The sequence below is a fragment of the Malania oleifera genome, chromosome 9 (genome assembly GCF_029873635.1).
Source record: "Malania oleifera isolate guangnan ecotype guangnan chromosome 9, ASM2987363v1, whole genome shotgun sequence".
Lineage (NCBI taxonomy): Eukaryota > Viridiplantae > Streptophyta > Magnoliopsida > Santalales > Ximeniaceae > Malania > Malania oleifera.
This window is the reverse complement of record NC_080425.1, coordinates 43,434,814-43,458,806: the sequence shown is the minus strand read 5'-3', so window position 1 is coordinate 43,458,806 and position 23,993 is coordinate 43,434,814. Positions and strand designations below refer to the sequence as shown.

The following is a 23,993-nucleotide window of genomic DNA, read 5'->3' as shown; positions in this document are numbered from 1 at the left end:
TTTCAAAGTGCAGGTCTACTGAAATACTGAGATTGAGCCTTTTAATCTAAGAAAGTACGTTGGTTAGTATTTTGTGGAAACCTTAAACGGAGTACGTTGATTAACCGTTTGCGGAAATATTGATTAAAAGAAGCGCTTAAAAATACATTCATACAGGGCTATAAACTGAAATCTTGCAAACGCTGAAAAACAAAGTACTGCAGCTCTCACACATTGATTAAGCATTGTATGATTGATTGGTTGATTATTGTTTGTTTTGTTATTGGTATTTGGCTTGTGTTTGGATTGTGGTTGATTTAACATTAAGTCATTCTTGTGTGTTTGCTTAAGTTTACAAGAAGGTTGAAAATTCAAAAAAACACTCAAAAGAATTTTTATAAATCCAATTCACCCCCTCTTGGGATAACACCTTAACTTTCACCACTTAATACATATATAGATGAAGTGACAAGTGTATTAAAAAGTGCAATCTAAGTAGAAATGACAAAATCATATACATTCACTATTATTGAGTGAATTGTGTATTTCATATCTTGATAAAATTTCAATTAATTTAACATATGATTATCGAGATTTTCAAATTGTTTGAAATGTCAAATCAAGGTCAAATAATGAATTTCAATTTGCTTAAACAAGTTTGAATTTCCTTGGAAATATGCTAATCCTGTTTTAAGCAGACAAGTCTATGCTGATAAAATTAAATGAATTATATGGCTCTTCAAATGGGAAAGTAAACGATGGGCATCCAATGCTTCTCAATAGCCATTGTGCACTGTCAGTTTTGGAATGTGCTTTCAATCAAACTTTTTTTTTTTTAATCAAGCTCTTATATTTATAGACCCTTCTTGCAAGCACATGTTTGATTGAAAAATTATGCTTTGGGAAAAACATAACTCCCATTATATTTTTGATCTATTGTGTGCTTATTGTTATAACTTGAAAGGTACTTAACTTCATGTTTAAGAGCATTATAAATTGTTAAAGGTGCTGAGAGTATATTTATTTTTCCTTCCTTCCATATTTTGAAAATGAAGCAAGGACAGAAAACTAACTCATTGATTTCCTAACTCACTTTTTTACTTTTGAAAATGGAGCTACTACTTTATTTTTATATTATGAAAGAGATAAAAATAAAGGAAAATCTTTTTGAAGAGTTCGAGTTTGGGAGTATCGTTGTAAATGAGGAAGGTAACTTGTTAATTCCTTAAACAATTAACCATCTAATATCCTATTGTACTTATTCTAAGAACGGTTATCTTACTTATAATGTGTTTGTGTGCCTCACGTAAAAAGAAATACTTTTTTAAAGTAGGAATTTTGAAAAATTTGGAAAAAAATTTGAAAGATAGTAGGGACTAGTCAACCACCTTCAAGTATTGGTCAACCGTGCCTTGCTCTTGGGTAAGGGTGGTCGATCCTCATCTAATAGGTAGTCGACCACATGTAGCAGGTTGTCACACTTTTTTTAATTCATTTTAGAAAATGTTCAACTAACCAATCCCCTTGAAAAGGTATTTCATAAGACCTACGTAGATGATAATGTCACGCGGAAACCTTACTACTTTACTACCTTTCCAAATGGCAAAAAAAAAAACACACACACACACACACACACAAAATACAAAAAAAAATCGTGAAAGATTTTTTTTTTTTTTAGAAAACTTTTCAATGTTATGACTAGATCTACACACGGTAGGCTGCCTATACACCTTCAGAGGGATCAAGCCATATAAAGTTCTTAGAAATATTTTTAAACTTGGCTTAAAATAATATTAGATTTATTGAAAAAAAAATAGTTGAATTTTAGAAAAAAAATCTACATTTTTAATGAAAAACCTGATTTTTCTAGAAAATCACGTTGAAAATGTAGAACCTTGAAATCACAATTTTAGAAGAAAATTAACCTTTTTTTCCTTTACCCTAAAGTTACATCATGGGTAATCGTCTTAAACAAAACTCTTTTTTCTAAATAGAAGATACTGGTTTTTTAGAAGGAAAACATGAACATACCTTGAAAGTGCAAGATTTTAGAAAAAAAGAAGTTTGTTTTAAAAAAAGTGTCCAAAAGCCCATCATGAACAATCATTTTAGAAAACCTTTTTCTTTTAGAAAAATAATAATTTTTGTCTTTTTAAAGTGAAAAACTATAAAATTATTATAACTTAATGTACCAACAGACTCGACCAATCAATCCAAAGAATATTTAATCATTGAAACTTATGAATAATTAGAAAAAATTCCAGAAAATGACAAAAAAAGGCCTTTTGTTTGGCTAGTCGACCGTGTCTTAAAGACTAGTCGACCACTTGTAGAAGACTACTCGGTCGATACTAATCCTAGATGACGTGCTAACATCAAATACCAACATGTATATGCAAGAAAATATGTATAATGGTCTTGCAAACTCATTTGGTAATATAAGGCTTAATCTTGTTTTGATAATGACAAACTAAGGCATCTAATTGTGCTATCAAGTGTATTTATAGGTATTATAGCTTACAAGCACAATGAACGATGTTTGAATGTAAAACCATGAAGAATACAAGTAAATGAAGAATGACTACTTAAGAAAAGCGACTTAGATAGCATTTCATGTGTATTGTAAAATAAGTCTCATGTAAGTACTTCTCAACTTAGTGTTTGTTTATGAAGCTCTTAGGATTAATTATTTGACTTAGATACCTATTTTAATGACTTGGAAAATATTTTTACAAAGTCCAAATATCATTTCAAAAGGATACAAATAAGTTTTAGAATCAAAAAGATAAAGAACATTGAATTTAGGGTGTTCGGGCGCTTGAGGCTTATCCTTAGTTGATCGAATGCAAGAATCTGAAAAACTAGTGTGGCATATTAGAGAGTTTGGGCAGGTTCAGTCGACTGAGTGACTACTACCATCGTTAAAGTTTAGACAGTGTTGGTTTGGGCAATCAAACTAAGGGTTCAGTCAACCGAAAGAATTCAGGCAACCAAACGTAAAGTTTCGCCAACCAAAAGGCTACTGCCTATTTCAAAATTCATAATTTAATTGGTTTAGGCAACCGAACTACAAGTTCATTCAACCGAAGCGCTCAATATGTTTTGCGAACAACGTGATATCTTTTTGATTTTGATATATATTGTTACCAAAACTTGTACAAATGGTCAGAATTCAAACCTAACTATAAAAGGCTTACCTTAATCGTGTTAGGGCAAGCAACCACGTTAATTTTACATTGAAAATCTTTTGTGCACCGTTTCTCCTTGCTAAAAATACTTTTTAGTTTTATACTTCAAAGTTCAAAGCTTTCAATCTAGAAGACCAAGCCACTCTCTTGAGCTTTGTACAAAATATTATTTTGAGAGTATCATAGTGTTTCGTGTACAAATCTACTTTGTTAAGAGTTTTCTTTTTGTACAAAAATCAGTTCTTGATTTCTTTGTAAATTAACGGTTTTGGTTGTGAATCATTGACAAACAAGAGAAGTGTTCTTGCTTGAGAGGTTTCTCCGCCTAGTGAAGGAGAGAGGTTTCTCCACTTACTGAAGGAGAGAGGAGCTCCACCTACTGAACGGAGGGATTAGTGAAATCCTCATAGCAAGTTGCTTGACGCAAGGATGTAGCATGGTTACCGAACCTTGCCAAAAATTCCGGTGTCACTCTTTCTATTATCTCATTTACTTTTCAAGCATATTTATATTTAAATATATCTGTTGTGTATGTTGTGAATGATTTGTTTCAATTTGTGAATGTTGTGAATGTTGTGAATGATTTGAGTGTCCATATCAATCAAACTCTGGTGAAGCTAATAATTTAAGTTTGATTAAATATGTTGATATCATATTGTATTGATTCATTAATCACTCAAGCTCTAATATAAATCTTAGTTTGGTTGAGTATATTTGTTATTAATATTGATCTGTTGCAAGCATTGTCGAAAGTTTTTGATTGATTACAAATTGGTATATAAGGTTAAGCTTTCTTATATTTAGGAATATTGATATTGGTATAATTGTTTGCTGAAAATATTTTGTGGTGATTAAAATATTTATAGCGCGTGTTAAATAAGTTTTAAAATTGATTAAGCTTCCACACATAAAATTTTAAAATACCCAATTTACCCCCTCTTGGGATTACACCTTGACTTTTAATTGGCATTAGAGCTAGGTTGCAATAAATCTTAATAGGCTATTGTACAAAGATCTAAATGGCAAACCTAGGTGTGTCCCCATTCGGTGAAGGTCAATCCTCCATAAGGCCTCTAATATTTTGCGGTGTTAGCTACACCTTCTGAAAATAAAGGATGAGAATCTTTTTACAAACCATGTGCTTGGATAGTTTTTATCCAAGGAAACTACATGCCTAATAAATTCACTGAAAGTAAAGAAGTTTCTAAGGAAGAAAGTGAAATGAATGAGGCCGACATGAAGCTAGCTTATGTGTTGGCCTTACAAGGCTTAAAATCTTGTTATCTTGTTTTGATGCTAACAAACAAGTGAAATTTAATGTATTTATATGAGCATTGTTATTTCAGGGTTCATATATGAGAAAGTAAGGTGAAAGTGCTCACAAAGATCAAATGAAGCTTAAATGAGTCAAAGCATGGATTTAAAGATGATATATGAAACCTTGAAGAATATGAGGACATGAATGAGTTGTTGAAAGCCAAGGGATATTAAAGTCCAAAGAGCCAAAGAAAGGTAAAGTGAGAAAGCTCAAAGAATATGGAAGCTTGAAGAAAAGATGAACTCAATCCAAAAACAAAGCTTGAAAACTCAAGAACTTAGAATGTTAATATCTTAGAAGTCTTTATGTAAGTGCTTTAATGTTTAAAATATCGTTTGAAATATTTTGAAACTCTTAGGTTAATTTATTAGACCTATATACCTTTTAAAATACCTAGAAAATATTTTTATAAGGTCAAAAAATTATTTTAAAAAAAGGTTAGAATCATTTTTGGAATAAAAAGCACCAAAAAGAGTTTTCCCAAATGCTGTCAGTTTTTATACAGCGGCATTGAGGTGAATTTTTCTCTATCAAAAACTTATTATTTTAAAATGTGGTCAACATAAAAGTTATAGTATTTTCTCTCAGCTTTCTTTTGACACCAATAAAACCTAATTTGGAGTTATATAGACAAATTTATGGTCAAAACACTAAAGTGGGGTCACTGCTATCAGACATCTGAATACTATTCAAGGGGCAAATTTTTTAAATTATAATATTTTAAAATATAGCCGTTTGAGCTCCAAACTTTCTAAAAAAATTGGAAAACTCTCTAAGGAAACTTTTGCAACATGGAAACAAGTTTAAAAGCCTATAAATACATGGTTTTGCAAATCAAAACTCATCAAAGAATTGAAAAATCTGCTTGTAAAGCTGAAAGCACTCTTGTTCTTCCAAAGCTCTTTTGTTCACTCATTACAAAACTATTTTGCTAAGATATTCTGAAGTGATGATCCTTCCTCCTCTGAATTTCTACTGCTAATCCTCATCTAAGAAGGATATTGGTGAATTCTACACTTGAGCTTCATTGTATTTCATATTGATATTTTACATTCAAGTATATAGTGCTGAAACTGTACTAACTTGCTCTTTAAGAGAGTATACTTGTACACAAATCTTATCTTGTATTTCTTGTAGTTCTCTGACATTCCAAGGATTGTTTGGATCATTGGCTAAGTAAGGGGATATTGCTTAGAGAGGCAGGCTCTAGCCTAAAGGAGTGACCAAACGAGCGAATATCGTTTGGAGAAGGCAGGCTCTAGCCTTAACCAAGGAGGTTGTAAAGGTTTGTTCCACCCGTCAACGGAACAGGTTTAGTGAATCCTTTGGTGGTTTGCCAAGAGTGAGGACGTAGGCTGGGTATAAGCCGAACCTCGCAAAAATTTTCGTCTCATTCTCTCTTTCCCTTACTCTTTATTTTCAACATATTTAAATTGTGTGGATGGTTTATTTGATAATCATATATACTACGTAATATTTGGAAATCAAACAAACTTAAGGTTTAATTTTGATTTGGGTTGCGGAAACCGAAAGAGAGTACGTTGGTTACCCCATATCTTGCGAAAACCTTACGGGAGTACGTTACTTGGTTAACATCCCAAAGATAAATTTACCAAGGGTTTATTTGAGTTCTAAATATTTGGAAAGAGTGATTTGATTCATCTATACAGGGCTTTACATCAGAAAGTATAAATTCTCATTCACTACAGGGCTTGGTTCAAATTTGGCAAATATAAACAAACAACCATCTTGAGTTGTTATATTACATAAGTGTTGTGTATTGGCTTGTTCGTTTACTTTATAATTTTAGTTGATTGGTTTGGTTGAATGATTGGATGTTTGTATGGTTAAAAATTAAGTAAAGAAACTAAGTTCTTGAGTGCTTAACAAATTAAACAAACCAGTCACGAATTGGTTAAAAGAAATAAAATAAGTTTAAGAATTCTAAAAAGGAATTAAAATAAATTTTAAAAGCCAATTCCACCCCCCCCCCCTCTTTTGGGAAGCTATTCCTAATTTCATTATGCAAATAAATTCAAGTGCAATGAATGCCCTATATTGTGCATTAGAGGCAAACGAATTTAATAGAATCATGGGTTGTATGAGTGCCAAAGAAATTTGGGAGAAGTAAGAAATAACCTATGATGGAATAGTAGATGTTAGGGATAGTAGGATAGATATGCTCACTAGTGAGTATGAATATTTTAGGACGGACCCAAAAGAATCCATATCTAGTATGTACACTAAGTTCACTCATATCATAAATTCCCTAAACACACTTGGGAAAAACTACCCTATATATGAATTGATTAAGAAAATCCTTAGAGGACTCTCATCTGTTTGGGAATTTAAGGCCACAGCCATAGCTGAGGGTAGAAACTTAAAAGCGATAACCTTAGATGAGCTTATTGGGTCACTTCTCATGCAGGAGATGGCCATAAATGAAAAAGCAACTGAAAATAGTAATGCTGTGAAATCCATCGCACTTAAAGCTTCCCAAGAAAGCTCAAAAGATGAGGAAGATGAAGAGATGGATGAAGAAGATATAACTTTAATCACCAAAAGACTAGGTAGATTCTTAAAAAAGAATAAGAAATTTACTAGGAAATTCCAAGGATCTAGGATGGACAAAGGAGAAAAAAGTAGGAAAGAAACAAACGAAGAACCTCCAACTTGCTATAACTGCAAGAAAGTAGAAGAAGAAGGCAATGAAGGCTACACCTTGAGATGACTCCAACTCTAGTTGCTCACAAAATGATTCGAACAATGAGGAGGTGGCAAACTTCTGCCTTATGGTGTTAAACGATGAGGTAAACTCTTACTCTAACTCGTTTATTAATTCTTGTGATGAATCTAGCTTGTACTAGCATGCCATCATACACTGAATTGAAAAATCGAGTTATTTAAATTACATAGAGTTAGGGTGTCTAAACGAAACACCACACTAAAAAGTGAGAATGAAATGTTAATAAAGAAATTAGAGTCAACTCACACTGTTTAAAAATAAAAAGACTCATACATTGCTGCACTTGAGAATAAAAATGAAAAACTGTCAAAGGAACTCGAAGAATTGAAATCACAAACCACTTTTGAAAACGAGAAAGATTTAAGGATCACTATTTTGGAAAGAAAAGTAGAAGATTATTCTAAAATAATCTATAACTTCACAAGTGGAAAAGACAACTTTGACAAACTAGTTGGCTCTCAAAAGATGAGTTTAGATAAAGAAGGCATTGGCTTTAATGGAAAAGAAAATAAGACGAAGAAGAATCTCTCTATATATAGGTTATTTTTTAAGAGAATCTAAAAACTATGTCGACACTTCCTCAAACAATGTTTATACACACACCACATGTTTCTTATGTAAAAAGAAGGGTCATATCAAATTTGATTTCCTATTTAAAAGAAAGCATGTTAAAACTATAAAGGTGTGGAAAGTCAAAGAAACCTCTACAACTAACCTAAAAGGACCAAAGAAGGTTTGGGTACCTAAGGTAGTTACTTGAATCCTTTTGTAGGTATGTTTTAGGTCCACCCCTTCAAAAGAAAAGTGGTACTTAGACAATGGATGCTCAAGGTATATGATGGGAGACAAGTCCAAGTTCACATCATTAACACCCAAGCAAGGTGGACACGTCACTTTTGGAGACAATGTCAAAGGTAAAATTATCGGCATCAGCAAATTCGGTAAAGAACCTTCCTTGATCATTGAGTGTCTTATTAGTTGAAGGTTTAAAATATAACCTGCTAAGTATTAGTCAATTTAGTGATAAAGGATTTGACATAACCTTTAAAAAGGATAAGTGTATCGTTGAAAATGCAGAAAAATATGAAATACTCTTCATTGCAAATCGTTGTGAGAACGTGTATTGCATTAACTTTGAAAAATTAGTGTCTCAAGACATAAAGTGTTTTACGACCTTGAATGAATCCCGTTGGTTATGGCATAGGAGATTAGGACATGCTAGCATGGACCTTCCATCTAAGTTAGTTAGGAAGGATTTATTTAAGGGTTTACCCAATACTAAATTCACAAAAGACAAAACTTATGATGCTTCCCAACTCGGGAAGCAAACCAAAACAATATTCAAAAAGAAGCAATTAATATCCACTGGAAGGCCCTTGGAATTAATTCATCTAGATCTATTTGGCCAAACTAAAACACAAAGTCTAGGAGGAAAACAATACGAATTCGTCAAAATAGACGACTACTCCAGGTTTACCTAGGTGTTATACTTAGCCTCCAAAGATAAAGAGTGTAAAATTCTTACCAAATTGTGTTAGAAACTTCAAAATGAAAAGAGTTATGGTGTTGTACACATAAGAAGTGATAGAGGTGAAGTGTTCAAAAATAAAGATGTTGAAAACTTTTGTGATGAAAATAGAATTTCACACAACTTCTCAGCACCTCGAACACCTTAACAAAATGGAGTTGTTAAGAGAAAAAACAGACCCCTACAAGAAATGGCTAGGACTCATTGAGTTCTAGGTTTGAGTTGACTCGAGTGAGTCAACCCACTAGGTTGGCTTTGGTTTTACTCAATGGGTTGAGTTTGCGTGGGCTCTGTTCACATAGGTTTTTGAATAGAATTGGGCTTAAGCCTAGTGTGGATTTTAAAACACAAGTTGGGCCTAGACCCATTACAGATTAAAAAAAAAAAAAAACAAAGTTTGAGCTCAAGCCCACTATGATTTTTAAAATAGGGTCGGACCCAGGCTCATTGTGGATTAAAAAAAAAAAAAACAAAGTTTGGGCTAAGGCTCACTGTGATTTTTAAAACAGGGTTGGGCCCAGGCCCATTGTGGATTTTAAAAAAAAAATGATAGGCTCAAGCCCACCGTGATTTTTAAAACAAGGTTGGGCCTAGGACCATTGTAGATTTAAAACTTGATGTTAGCATTTGGGCTTCAAAATTTAGGCCCGAGTATTAATGGACCCAAAATCAAATTGCATTTGGGTTTCGGGTTTATAGGTCCTTGAGTTAACTAGGTCAACCTGACAAATGGGTTGGGTTACTGGGCCCTCAAATGGGTTGGGTCATTGGATCCCATTTGGATCGGGTCAAATTCTTCATACAACCTATTTTATGCAATTTAAACACAGAAATCCTAATTAAATTTAAATCTTACCTCTAGTTTTCAAACTCCACCAACTTTGGGCTCCATTTTCTTTAATTTTGGCTACAGTTTGTCTAAACTTCTGTGTGAATGCTTCTGTGTACTTGAATTGCCTACCGTGGGTGATTCACTATCTGAATGCTTTTGCTTGTCTACTTCTGGGTGCCAGAACTTCTCTCTGAACTGCTACCCCATCTAAACTCCTCTCAAAATTCCCACATTGTCTGTATGCGAATTTCTTCTACAATTCTCTCTGTAACTCTCACACTATGAATGTCTCACACACTATATCTATCTCCTCTGCTGTGTTAATGTTCTCTTCTCAACTTTTTTCTCTTTGATTTCTCTCCTTCTTTGTGTGTGTCCTTTACCCTCTACGAAGACCCCTATTTATAGGGTTGGGGTCTCAGCTAGTATAGGAAATAAACCGAACCTTCCATTACCAACCTTTTCCCTATATTCAATTTCTCATGCCCTTGCTTTCCATCCTACAACAAAATTCTCATCCCTATTGCAATCGGCTGATTTTCTTTCCATATGCGTCCTTGACCAAATATTGGGATTTAGATACATATCAATCTTGCAAATTCTCTCATTAATTTATGGAATCATTCAGAGTTTCTCTCTTTATTGCTGGATTTCTTTATGAACTTGTGTGCAAGTACCCGCAAGATCCTTGGGATATTCTCTGCAACTTTTTACCTTTTTTTGTTTGCCCCCCTATATTTATGTATTTACCTTGTATTTCTCTTTATTTCCTTGTATTCCCCTGTATTATGATGTATTCATCTATATTTTGATGTATTTCCCATGTATTATGATATATTTCCCATGTATTTTGATGTATTTCCCATGTATATTAATAAAATTTTGTTATATTTAAGGTCCGGTTAAAATTAGGAGGAATATTGGAGACAAAGTTAAACTTGATGATGAAGAAATAAATAGCACTTATAGATTTCAATACCTTGGATCTATTATGCAAGATGAAAGAGAAATTGAAGATGATGTAATGCATAGAGTTAAAGAAAGGTTTGGTAAAATGGAGAAGTACTTCAAGTGTGCTATATGATCATAGAATACCCTTAAAATTGAAAGGATAGTTTTATAGGACAACTATAAGATCAGTTATGCTATATGGATCAAAATGTTGGGCGACGAAGAACCATAATATCTAAAAAGTAAAAGTTGCCGAGATGAGAATGCTTAGATGGATGAGTGGTATAACATTAAATGATAAATTAAGAAATGAACATATTCGTGGTAAGTTAGGTGTAACTCCTATAGAAAATACGATAAGGGAGGGACAACTCAAATGGTATGGACACTTGCAACATAGGCCACATAGTGCAACTGTGAGGAAGAGTTACTTAGTTATTGTAGAGGGTAATAGAAGAGGTAGGGGTAGACCTAAAATAACTCTGGAGGAGATAGTGAGTAAGGATTTAATATCCTTGAATCTATCAAAAGAAATGGTCCATGATCGCATAAATTGGTGGAAAAGGATTCGTATAACCGATCCCACTTAGTGGGACTAAAGTTTAGTTTTGTTGTTGTTGTTGTTTAAAATTAGGTGTCTACAATATATATAAAACTTACATATGTATAGTAAAGTATACAAGTTAAAATTAAAATAGTAATGTATATAAAGTGAAACTTCTACCATCAACACACACACACACACACACACACACACACACATATATATATATATATATATATTAATATTATCTAGCCGAGAAAAAAAAAAAAAAACAAAAACAAAATAACGTATACATTTATATTTTCAGAATGCCTATAACACACTCGGTCACTTTTGTTCTTGGCATATATATATATACACATACCAGGGCCAGGTCTTCCTTTAGACAGCTAAGGTGCTCGCCATTTTTGGGGCCCCCAAAATTTTTTTAATATAATAATATATTTTTAGGGCCCAAAATTTTTTTTAATTAAATAATATTAACATTATTTATTATACTTTCTTCCCATACATTGACTTCCCAACTAACAAATACATGAAATTGTATTTTAAAAAGTAAAATAAATGTAATTTAATTCTTTTTTTTTTTTTTTTTCGAGTCTCATTGACTTCCCAACTAATAATTTTATTATATTTCTAACTATCTATTACTCTCATCTCTCTCTCTTAACCTCTCTAAAAAAATCTTTCCATCTCTCACGCTCTGTCACTCTCATCTCTCGGTTCTCTATGATTTTTACTCCGGTTCTTGTATTCATCGTCTTCGGACCTTCGATTCTCTGCAATTTTCATCAACCCTAATTTTGATTTCAATATTTGTGCATTATTATTTTTATTATTTTCACTTTGAATTTTTTTTTTTCAAATTTTTTTTAGATTTTGGAAACTTTGAGGTTAGAGCGTTGTATCCGACAAGAATCCGATATCTCCAAAACCTCGCTCGTCGATCGATTTGTAATAATAATAATAATTAGGTTATATTATTTCAATCTATTATTTCTATAGATTTATTAAATTTATTTTTATTTGTTTACATAATTTGTCAATTTATAGTTAGTGTTAATTTTGAAATTTAATTATGTTAACGAGAAAATATGAATCCGAATATGAAAAACGAAAAAAAAAATATATATATATTATACAAAATATTAAGGGTCTTGATTAAATCTCGCCTAGGGCCCTATAATTTGAAGAGCCGACCCTGATACATACATATGTCATGGATGGAGAACATGTTACCAAGAGCAATGCAACAATGATGATGGGATGATGGGATTAATATATTGTGATACCCAAAATATTTGGGTTAGCTTTTCACAAAACCATTTGCACCCCACAAGCAGACCTCTTTCTCCTAGACTTGCTAATGAGCCCTAGCTGCCCTAGTTCAAAGGTTAAAAAGATAACTGTACTATACTTTTTTGTTGATGAATGATGAGCCACTAGCTAGCTTTTTCGATTTATATATGACCCATTTAGAGCTAATGGTTTGATAGCTAACTGGACAAGACCTGTAATATCTTTCTTGGTCCACCAGGCTCAAAGTAGTTCAATAATTGCACTAGGAGCGGACCATGGTGATCCCAAAATTATATATGTATATAGATTACATTGTGTAGTAGTGTATATAGACTGAAAATTAAAATAGAGATGTATGTGAAATGAAGTTTCTACCATTGACATGCATATTAATATTATACATATAGGGGAGGACGCTGATTCGTAAGTTTGGTGCCGCACCAGGGGGTCCAAAGGGCTTATTGGTGGATGAAGTTCCTATGTAATAATAATCAAAAAAATATTATACATGTAGCTATATATATATATATATATATATATATATATATATATATAGACACACATGAGCACACATTGATAATAAATAATTTTATAATTATTTTTTAATTGTAATAAAAATAATTATTTCGTATTTGTTATGTTGAAATCAAATAGGTCAAAAGTATAATAGAATAAAAATAGCATAACAAATATGTAAAAGTAGCGTGATTAGTTTTATATTTTTGTTTCATGTATAAAAGTCAAAAATATCATTTCATATGAGACTCCAATCATTTGTTTTTAACTATCCTTTTATAATATTTTCATGAAGTTAGGAGTGGTGTTGGAAGTTATTGTATTTTCCTCGTAAGTTAATATATTTTTTGTTACATTCTCTATAAGATTGCAATGAATTCCATTTCATATTATTAAATTATGTATCAAACATTACATTAAAGTATTTTACAGAGACTCCAAAAAAAGAAAAGAAAATGAAGAGGCATATATAAATTAAGCAACACATCTAGCATGTATGTGAAAAATATAATACAAATTAATTAAGAGCATGTAGGACTCCACTCACCCTACAATTGCCCTCCACCCCAAAGACACCCTTCAAAGAAGTGCACCCATAAGTTATTTCTACCTCTACCATCTATTTGGTCACCAAATGTTCTAACCTCTAACTCTAACCAAAAAACAGTCTCTCACCCCTCAAGCACAATTTTTTTTTTTTTTTTTTGGCACCTAACTAAAACAAAATCAACCCATTTGAATTAAGACTTGCACCATGAAAATATAATATATGTCATGCCCAAATTTAACTCAAAGGGCCTCAAATGTCTCCATTAATTAAGTAATTGATGATCTAAACCAAAAGATCATGTTGTGGGAGCTTGGTGCAATTTGTTTCCTTTTTTGGTTGGGAAGTAAGAGTTGAAGAGGAGGAGGAGGATTGGCGAGTGGGGAACTCGGAGAGCATTTGAACCACTTCTCGCATGGTTGGGCGCTCCACACTGTTCTCTTGGATGCACAACATGGCTATAAATAACAAGTGCATTGCTTCTTCGTGTGGGACTGCCTTAAGCTTGGAGTCAACTATCTTCGTCACCTCCTCTTTTCGGCAATTGGTCGTTATCTTTGTCCATTGAGCTAGATCCACACCTTCCTCAAAACCCCCTACCGGTCGTCGCCCTGTTATTAGCTCCAACAACACCACCCCGAAACTATATACATCACTCTTCTCGTCTATTCGCAATGTGTATGCATACTCTGAATATAACCAAAGAAAAAAGGATGTAATTATTCTAATATATGGAAATGGTAATGTAGAATATGTATAATAATAATACTTGAACAAGACTAACAACCACTAATTCTTTGCTTAGCAACAAATGAAAAAAGAAAAAAAGAGAAATAAATTGCTAATTCTTTTGAAATCCGAGTAATTGAAGAAGGATTTCACTATAAAAAGTGCAGAATGCAATTTAAGGAATGTAAAGCATTTCTAAAAATTAAGTTCACTTGAACATAGTCACTCAACATTTCAGTCAAGACATAGCACTCACATTTCTAAATTCAATTTTCACACTTGATACGTTTTTACTAAGGCTCGTCACAAAAGCAATTTTTCAAAAAAAACATTTCGCTTGTTTTTTAAGAAAAAATTATGCGACTTTAATTGTTATGATCTATTCTTTACTAGGTGATCAATTGATTTTTGTTAACACAACATTACCAATAATAAGATTTTTAGGGTGCTCATTAACAAAAAGATATATTTTATTATAAAAAGATGAATAATAATGATATATTTTATCTTAATAAAAAATATTATTATGGAAATAATTCATCACAGCCATGTGTGTATTTTTCAACAGACTATTTCAACTTTATATCAATAAAAAAAAAAATCCCAATTGATATTCAAAAAAGATCAAGGCAATTGATGAAAAAGCTATGACAAAATTATGATAAACGTTAGGTCACTGTGAATAAATTTTTTTAGTGGGCGGCATGATGGGCACATGACCTGACTCCTAGCACGTGACCATTATGCGAAACTGGGTGACGTGGCAGTGTCTCGCGATGTGGGTGTGGGGAGTGGAGGTGTGGTGGTCTCCCCACCCAACAAGACCAACGGAAGGCAGCCTTTACACGTAAGGGCGAAGTCAGGGATCAATAAAATGATCGTCGGCTGTGGGACAAGCTGCGTTATGCGTGTCGGTCACCTTTCACGACACTCGACGCTGTTACGCTAGCCATCGATGACAGATTCTGGGTGTCAGAATGACCCCAGATTCTGCTATCTGTGGGCCCAACTGCTTCAAGAGGCAGCGATCTCCTGTTCCCGTCTCATCTCAACCAAAATACGTGTTTTTGGGGTTACTCAAAACATTCCACCTTGTTGTCGCTGTACCCCAAATCACGGGTGTTCACCCACTGGCCCTGTCACTTTAGCCCTGGCAGCAGTTGTCCTCGACGGCTCTGCTGACTATGGGTCGTTGATTAGAAAAAAATAATAATAATAATTTTTACTGAATTTTTTTTTTAAAGAATACACACTTGAAACTAATTACAAGTCGATTTTATTCAATTTTAATTTTTAATTTGTGTTAATAATTATATAAAAATAAGTTTTCAAGATAATTATATACCCAAAATAATTACGAAATTACTTGATCTAAAATTGTCCTAGAAGTTCCAACATCTCTTTGGGCTTCACTAGGATAAGTGAAGACTAAGCATTTTTAGCAGAGTCTATCGAAATTAAGTACAGATTGGTACTAAAATTTCAATGGCTTTGGGTGGAAGAAACAATCCGGCGGCAGTTGACTAAATGCACAAATTAACTAACTTAACTGTCAATGTGGCTACCTCTACAGAGTCTATATAGAGTAATCAACAAGCTATGACACAGGAATTAACCCAAAATCTAAGATGTAATGCGTGACATACCAGGGGCAATGTATCCGTACGATCCGGCGACCGCCGACATGCACTCCGAGGCGCCGCCGTCTAGGAGGAACTTGGCGAGGCCGAAGTCCGCAACGTGAGCTTCGAAGGTGGAGTCCAAGAGAATGTTGTTCGATTTGACGTCCCGGTGAAGGATCAAGGGTGAGCAGTCGTGGTGGAGATAGCAGAGTCCTTTTGCAGCTTCTATGGCAATTTTGTACCTCAAGTTCCATCCCAAGAACCCTCCCTTTTTGCCGTGCAGTGCCTCTCCCAAGCTCCCATTTCTCATGTACTCGTAGACAAGAACATTGGTCTCCTTGTTGGAGCAAAAAGCCAGCAGCCTCACTATGTTCCTGTGCCTAATGTTGCCCAGTGTTTGAATTTCAGCTTGGAAGCCGTGATCATGGCTGTTCCCGCCGAATCCCAGGAGCTTTTTCGCAGCGATTTCGACCCCGTTTGCCATTTTTCCGTGGTACACAATGCCTGCTCCTCCTCTTCCAATCACATTCCCGTCTTTCATGCTTTCGAGGACGTCTGAAACGGTGAATTCGAGCTTCTGGAATGCAGTCATCTTCCATGAATCTGAACCATTTCTTTTGAAAGATTTCGCCTTGATGACGGCGGCTGCAGCAAAAACCAGGGAGCAGATTAGTAGGCCGAGGGCAAAGATCAGCTTGAAGTCTCTCCGGGCCCCTTTTCGGGGCATGTCGGCAGGAGTTGCAGTGACATTGCAGGGATTGTTTAGAAAAGGTCCACATAATTGGGGATTTCCGGCGTATGACGAGGCATTGAAGAATGCAAACTGGCTCGAATCGGGCAGCTTTCCCGAGAGGTTGTTGAAGGAGAAATCCGCAGTTGTGAGGCTTTTCATGGAGCCGATCGATCTGGGTATGCTTTGATCCAAGTGGTTTCTTGATAAATTCAGGTAATTCAGGATCCTGATGTTGGAGATTTCAGATGGGATCATACCGGAGAGGTTGTTCTGGCTCAGGTCTAGGAAAGTGAGGTGGGAGCAGTTCCCAATTGCGGGGGGGATTTTGCCCGAGAGCGAGTTCTTGCTGAGGTCAAGCATTAGTACTTGGGGGAGTTCTCCTATGGAAGGCGGGATTGGGCCGGAAAATTGATTTCCGCTAAGCAGGAGGATTTGGAGGGAAGTGAAATTAGAAAGTGAAAATGGCAGTGAACCAGAGAGGAGATTGTTGGAAAGATTCAGTTCACCTAGGTTCATTGGCTTCGAAGTACTGTTGTGGTTCTCGGACAGAGTTCCCGACAGATAGTTGTTGTGTAGCTCGACCAAATTTAGCTCAGGCAAATATAGGAAGGAATCAGGAATGCTGCCATTCAAGTAATTCTTCCCCATTCTTACTCTCACAAGGCTATAGCATTTTCCCAGGGGTTCTGGAATTGGTCCGAAGAGGAAATTCTTGAGGAGAATCAGAATCCTGAGCTGATTTGAAGAACACAAATTCCATGGGATTGTGCCAGTGAGCTTGTTGGAGGACAGATCAAGTTCCTGAAGCTTCCCATTCTTGCCGAGCCTGCTGGGAATTATGCCAGTGAAGTTGTTCATCCACAGCCCGAGAGTTTCCAAATTCGGCAAGTCTGCAATGAAGTCTGGAATTGACCCATGTAATCTGTTCATAAACAGATTCAAAAGTCCTAGCTTTTGAAGCTTGGACAACTCTAATGGAATTTCCCCGGTTAGTGTATTGTGGGAAAGATCAAGCTTCACTAAACTAGTCAAGTTGCCTAGTTGCTTGGGAATCGAGCCCGAGAGGAGATTGAGGTGCAAGTAGAGTGTGTCCAGGGACTTCAAATCCCCCAGCTGGTGTGGAATTTGGCCATCCAATTCACAGCTGGAAAGGTCCATGTGTACTAGATTCAATAAATTCCCAAACTCCACCGGAATCCCATCTTCGAAAACATTGTAATACCCCAAGTAAATCTGTCTCAAGTTAGTGAGATTTCCCAACTCACCTGGGATTTTCCCCTGGAGATCATTTCCCGCGAGTGAAAAATACTCCAAACTGATTAAATTTCCATAGCTTTTCGGGATTGTACCGTAGAAAAAATTGCCGCCAAGGTCAAGGTACTTGAGCTTCTTGAGATTCGAAATGCCTGGAGGAAGGAATGCTGTGATGTTATTGTCATAAGCATCGAGGATCTCCAAGTTTGCCATGCTTGAAAAGTTCCACTCCAAGCTGCCACTGAGCATATTGTTCGAGATGTTTAGGAATCGAAGATTGCTCAAGTTCGCAATCTCAATATCTCCAGTGAGGTTGTTGCCTGCGAGGGAGAGATAGGTTAGGTGATCCAGGGTCAATATTATGGACGAAACAGAGCCAGAGAGATTCATATTGGTTAGATCAACTGAAATGACTCGACCATGGAGGCAACGGATTCCAACCCACGAACACCCTAAGCTCAAATTGGAAGAATCCCAACTTCTCAAAATGGGTCCAGGAAAATCAAATCCTTGTTTGAGGGTAAGCAAGGCATGAAAATCATTGACAAGAGAAGATGAAGAGGTACCAAGAAGAAAGAACAGAGTTACAGCAATGAAAGGTACCATATTTCCTAGGAAAATTTTTAAAGAAATTGAGTTTGGAAGAGCACAAGACAATGACAAGGGCATTTAAGAAGTTGGATGAGAAAGTATTTTCCGGAAAAGAAAGGAAAAAAAAGAGGAATCTGGGAAACTTCAAGTGTGCATAGGCTCAAGGAATCAAACATCTTCACAGATGAGTCTTGAAGTTCAAGGAAGAAGCTAAACCTCTCCTTTTCTTATCTATGCTTTTTCTCTCTGAGAGCTGAATAGGAGTTTGAAATTCGGCTAAAACAAGGATATATGTTCTTAGCTATACCAATTTCATTAATCTTCTTTAAACAAAGCCGAAAGAGGGGGGAGTAAAGCACAGACAGATGAAAAGGAAAGCATGAGGAATTCCATATTTTCTATTTTCTTAAAAGAAAAAGGCCGTTGGATAACAGAAATTTAAAGTTTAGATTAGGGGAGAAAAAAGTAAAGTGGGTTCACTCTCTCTTTCTCTCTCTCTCTCCCCTTTATTCGATATGACAAAAATGCCCTTCAGCTTTAATCAAAGCATACTCTTTTCTTTGAATGAGAGATGATGAATTGCACTTTCAACCATTTAAATTGGCTGAAATATCCCCGCACTTCCGATCAAAGACAGGCATGTCTCCTGATTTTGCAATGAGATTAAATATATAATTCAAAAAGAAAAAAGTGAAGTCATCAAGGCATGCCACTACTCCTACAGATTTACTGTGTTTCTCTCTTTTACAGCACTCAAAAACTGGTCTAAATGGTGTAGGCTTCTTTTAGACCGGCATATAAAAAGCTAAAAGAAAAAAAGAACACAACTTCTATTTTTGGTTATGATGATTTTAACAACAATGCAGAATGCCATGGAGAATTATAATTTTAGAAGCATCCAGGAAAATACATTTTTCCCATTCCATTCAATATATATTTTTTCACCCCAAGATAAATCCAATTCTAACATTTTAAGGATATTTGCAGGGTTGCAGCTGCTTTCTTTCAGTTTTCTGCTCTATGATGAAAGCGAAAAACCAGTTTTTTTTTTTTTTTTTTTGGGTCTGAAAAATTTTGCATTGCTAGACATGCCTAAATCTTTTGCAAAGGTGATCCATCGATGGTTCAGCAGGAGGATATTTCTTTTCATGACATTTTTTCATCATTCAACTTCAACTGTAAATATATTATGAATTGGAAAATGGTAAAAGAAACACCATGACCATTGCAAGGGTGATTTTGGCAGCATATTTCCATGAGTCTTATTATATTAAGCTAATACTTTTTATTTGTTATTGATGACTTTTATTATGAAAAGCATAGCAGCACCTTGATTGTGCATGGACCCTTGAAGATCGATACATCTAGTAGTCACAATCATGGTTACCAAAATCCCGATTTGGATCGTGCGATTCTATGATCCTACGATCCATACTTGTCTAATCAATCCGGATCTTAAGTAAAATCTTAATAAAGTAGGATCTTAGAAGGATGTTATTTGGCAACTTAGGATCTCAGGATCTCGATCCTACTTGCGATCCTACCGATCCTACTTTTGCAAGGGAATATGGATTTTCCTATTTAGGATTTTAACAAAAAAGGCCCAAAATATATATACTTTTATTGGCCCAAACACTTTTATTTTGCGATAGACACAAAATTTGGTCTAAATGGCTAAATGCATCAAAATTAAGGCAATATAACTAGCATGTTTGTTGTGCAAATCAATGCGCAGCGGAACCGATCTTTACAATGTAGCAACCAACAATGAACAATACGGAAATACAATCACATAGATTATATGAAAGTAATAAAACAATGACACAAATGATTAATATGGTTAAGCAATGCCTACGTCCATGGGAGCAAATGGTTGTAATTTTTACTATCCTCAAAACCAGGGTTACTGCATTGTATATATGCTAACCCTTACATACGGAGTAGTTAGAAAGTTCCCTTAATACTCCTATATCACCCCCTGATGTTTTCCCTTTGAATCCCCAACCTATTCAGCTACCCAATTCAAAATCCAAAAATAGTGCCGAGCAAAGCCATCAATCGTTTCAAACAAAACGTCAACGGATTCTTCCTGAGACTAAATTGTCAATGTAACCGTCTATTGGTGTTTGTTCAACTTGAATACGTGTAGTGAAAGCAGACAATCAAACACGAACACTCAACAATCACTAATGCAATCACTCGATGATGAGATATACTCATGAAGCAATCAAACAATAAGAAGAAGAATAAAAAACACAACTAGATTGCACAAGATTTATGTGGTTTGATAATAGCCTATGTCCATGGGAGCAGCAACCTCAGTTTCACTATGATCAATGTCAAAGTTCACAACTTTGAAACTTACTTGAAACTTAATCTATTCTATGTTACATATTGATGTTTATATTACCATCTAATTCCTATAGAAGAGTTATAGTAAACCTAAACTATATCTATAGTTATCTCTCGGAGGAAAATTCTCCAGATAAACCTAATCTATTAGTCCCTGAATTAAAATTACATAATCTGTGTCGACGGAAACCGTTGACTGTTTGACCAAATTGTCGATGGTTTTGTGCTGAGCAATGGTCCTCTTGTGTATTTCCTGAAACCTCTTCTCATGCAATTGTCCCTCGCTTCACGTAGCTCTCTCCGGTGCATGTGATCCAATCTGAATATGAGTCACATCCCCAACAATCTCCACCTTGGTGAATATTCACCACCTTGGAAATCTGAAAGCATAACCACTGCTCCACCTGGGCCTGTAGACTGGGACCCACCTCCCCTCCAATACCTAGTGATGTAAACCAAATCCAAGCCACACTTGAACTTGATGATGGTAATAGGAACTTCACCTAGCTGAACACCTAGCTCCTTGAACGATCCTTCGAACTGCAATGCTACCTTGCCAGTCTCAGCCTTTGAAGAACTATGATCTAGTTGTAACTAGCGTACCCTGAGACTATACCCCGAACTTCCAACAATTAGGCCTTCCCACAACATACCCCATTGCAAGCCTCCTGTCTTCCAAGCCCCTTATATAGTCTCCATCTATGAACCTCATAACTGACGGAACCCTCTGTTTCTTGCTGAAGTACCTAGTTGTACTGGCATAAGAAATCTTTGACATAAATCGAACATCACCATTTGTCCTTGAGTACTGAGCGGTAGACTATTTAGTTAGATTCGCCAATGGTGTACTAATGACCGATTTAACACTAACCATGTTAAAGCTCACCAACACCTGATCCTCAAATCTACCTTAAGATAACCACAATCTCCATATAGTTTTGTCCACATAACTGCCTTGAAATAGCACCAATCTCCCCGCAGCTACAAAGTCACTCTAAGATAATATAAATCTCCCTGTAGCTTTAACCTTGCGAATCTCCAACCCAAGAACACTCGTGGCAGCACTCAATGTCAACTTCCTTTCTCAACAAAGTCCCTGACTGATTTAGCTCAGTCAGAACCTTTTCAGGAATCAGCATATCACTCACACCAAACAACAAAATACTTGCTCACTTGCAGCCTATCTACCTCTCCCCCTCTAGGAGCACCACCAACCTCCATGTTTGATTCTTATATAGCACCTCCATCTGCTTCAGTATGGCACCTGTCCACCTACACTTCTCTTGGGCGTGCACTACCTCCCGAAAAGCAGTAGGATCCTTCCTAGTAGTAATGGTTGCATAAAAAGTCATATCACACTTGGATGGTGCCCTGATAATGCCTCTGAGCCCATTGTGATCCCACTAGTCTCTCGAGCTCAAACTTCTTGCATCATGACCAACGTCATCTCTGTCCTGAGTCTGAAACTCCACCTACATCACAATATCCTTTCTGCTCTAGTTTATCCTGTGATACTGCAAGTCTCTTAAGTTAGAACTCCCTACACTAATGCCCTGAGTCTCCAACTCCACCTGCTCAACATGCTCATTGCTACTACTGCAGCTTTCTGGTACCTGTTTCTCTTCATCTACCTGAATACATTGTGTAGTGACTCGAAGAATAATATAATTTTAATAATAAGAGGGAGGAAAATGGAAACATGAACATAAGGAGGCCGTAGACTTCATCGACGAACGCGGAGCGTTTGTCGACGACATCGAATTTTGGAGATGATGATGATAATAATAATAATAATAATAATAATAATAATAATAATAATAATAATAATAATAATAATAATAATAATAATAATAATAATAATAATAATTTTAAGGGAATTTCCAGGATTTGTTGACGAATACAGGGGTTTGTCGACAAGTGCATAAGGAAATTCTTCTACGAATACAGGGGCTCATCAATAAGAAAATACCGAGGGACGGATTTTGGGCTACTCTGAATTTCGTCGATGAATATAGGGGTTCATTGACAGATTTACTGAAGGACTCATCGATGAGGTGACGTGTCTCGTCAACAAATCTAGCTCTATAAATAGTGGAAAACTGAGATTTTTATCATTTTAAATGCCCCCCCCTCTCTCTCTCTCTCTCTCTCTCTCTCTACGTCTCTCTCTCACTTCTCTCTTCGTTTTCGGGCCTATTCCTCACCGGATTGAAGATCTGAAGCTACCACGACGCTCCTAGTGAAGTTCTCTGCAAGTCTAGCGGATCGTTGGTGGATCGAAGTTGGATTTCATCCCAAATTCAGGGTAAGACCTTTTAGTCCATTTTTGGCCTTCTGACAATTATAACAAATGATGTAGGTGAAGAAATATTGATATTTTGTTCTGAAAAATGTTGTTTTCAGGGTGTTGTGTAGGAGGCCTTGCGGGTGTTAGGCCAGTAAACCATAGGGGCTTTTTAATAGTCAGGTAAGGGAAATATGTTATGCTAGGTATTTTTAAAATATTATACAATTTATTAACTTATGAAAATTATGTATTAAAGTATGGTGTGACTTGAGAATATGAATATAGTACGGAGATATATTTTATGATTCTAAGTACCATGGTTTTATGAATTTCAGTACCATGACTTTACGAATTTCAGTATCATGATTTTACGAATTTTAGTACCATGATTATACGAATTCCAATATTATGCAGTTTCAGTGTTATGATTATGCAGTTCTCAGTATTATGACGTATGAATTACAGTACAGTTTATGCAGTATCATGATTATTACAGTTATTTCAGAATCATGGTAAATCAGATAGTTGTATATAGAGATATATTATATAGTATTAGACCCTGTTGGACTATGCAGTTACAGAGCACAGTATCGTTGCTATAGATATTATGTTATGTTAAGAGTAAAACCACCTATTTAGATAATATGTGGTAGTAGGTCGATCACCTAGGCCTTTGATGTGGATAGGCTCCCCATCAAAAAATATGGGTTGAGGTGGGCAGATCAGACTGATGGAGTATAGTGATTTATTTGTGGTTGGCCAGCCAGGGTAAATCCCGCCTACGAGCCGCACAACCCTGTCATGAGGGGTTAAATCATGATACATAGTTATCCACAGAGAATATTTTCAGTTACTATTACGTATGTACAGATTTACAGAAACAGGGAACATACTTATGTACACTAGAAGTATTTTGAATAGTAACCTGCAATACTGTTATGTTAAGCAACATGGAGAGGGTGGTGTATTTTTATTAC

At 35.5% G+C, this 23,993-nt stretch overlaps 1 protein-coding gene across 1 annotated transcript; it reads right to left on the bottom strand.

The window, feature by feature from the left end:
- Positions 1-13,268: 13,268 nt before the first annotated feature.
- LOC131164634 (leucine-rich repeat receptor-like serine/threonine-protein kinase BAM3) lies at positions 13,269-18,696 on the bottom strand. Its single transcript, XM_058121969.1, has 2 exons — positions 15,824-18,696; positions 13,269-14,137 (listed from the first exon to the last, which is right to left on the bottom strand). Exons 1-2 carry the CDS (start codon positions 18,453-18,455, stop codon positions 13,734-13,736), a joined length of 3,036 nt encoding a protein of 1,011 aa, XP_057977952.1. The 5' UTR covers positions 18,456-18,696; the 3' UTR covers positions 13,269-13,733.
- Between the last annotated feature and the right edge of the window lie 5,297 nt (positions 18,697-23,993).

Coding starts and splice junctions, on each gene's coding strand:
- LOC131164634 (XM_058121969.1), bottom strand. CDS start 18,455: ATGCCCTTGTCATTGTCTTGTGCTCTTCCAAACTCAATTTCTTTAAAA. Junction 14,138..15,823: donor GTACGGATACATTGCCCCTG/GTATGTCACGCA, acceptor GGTTATATTCAG/AGTATGCATACACATTGCGA.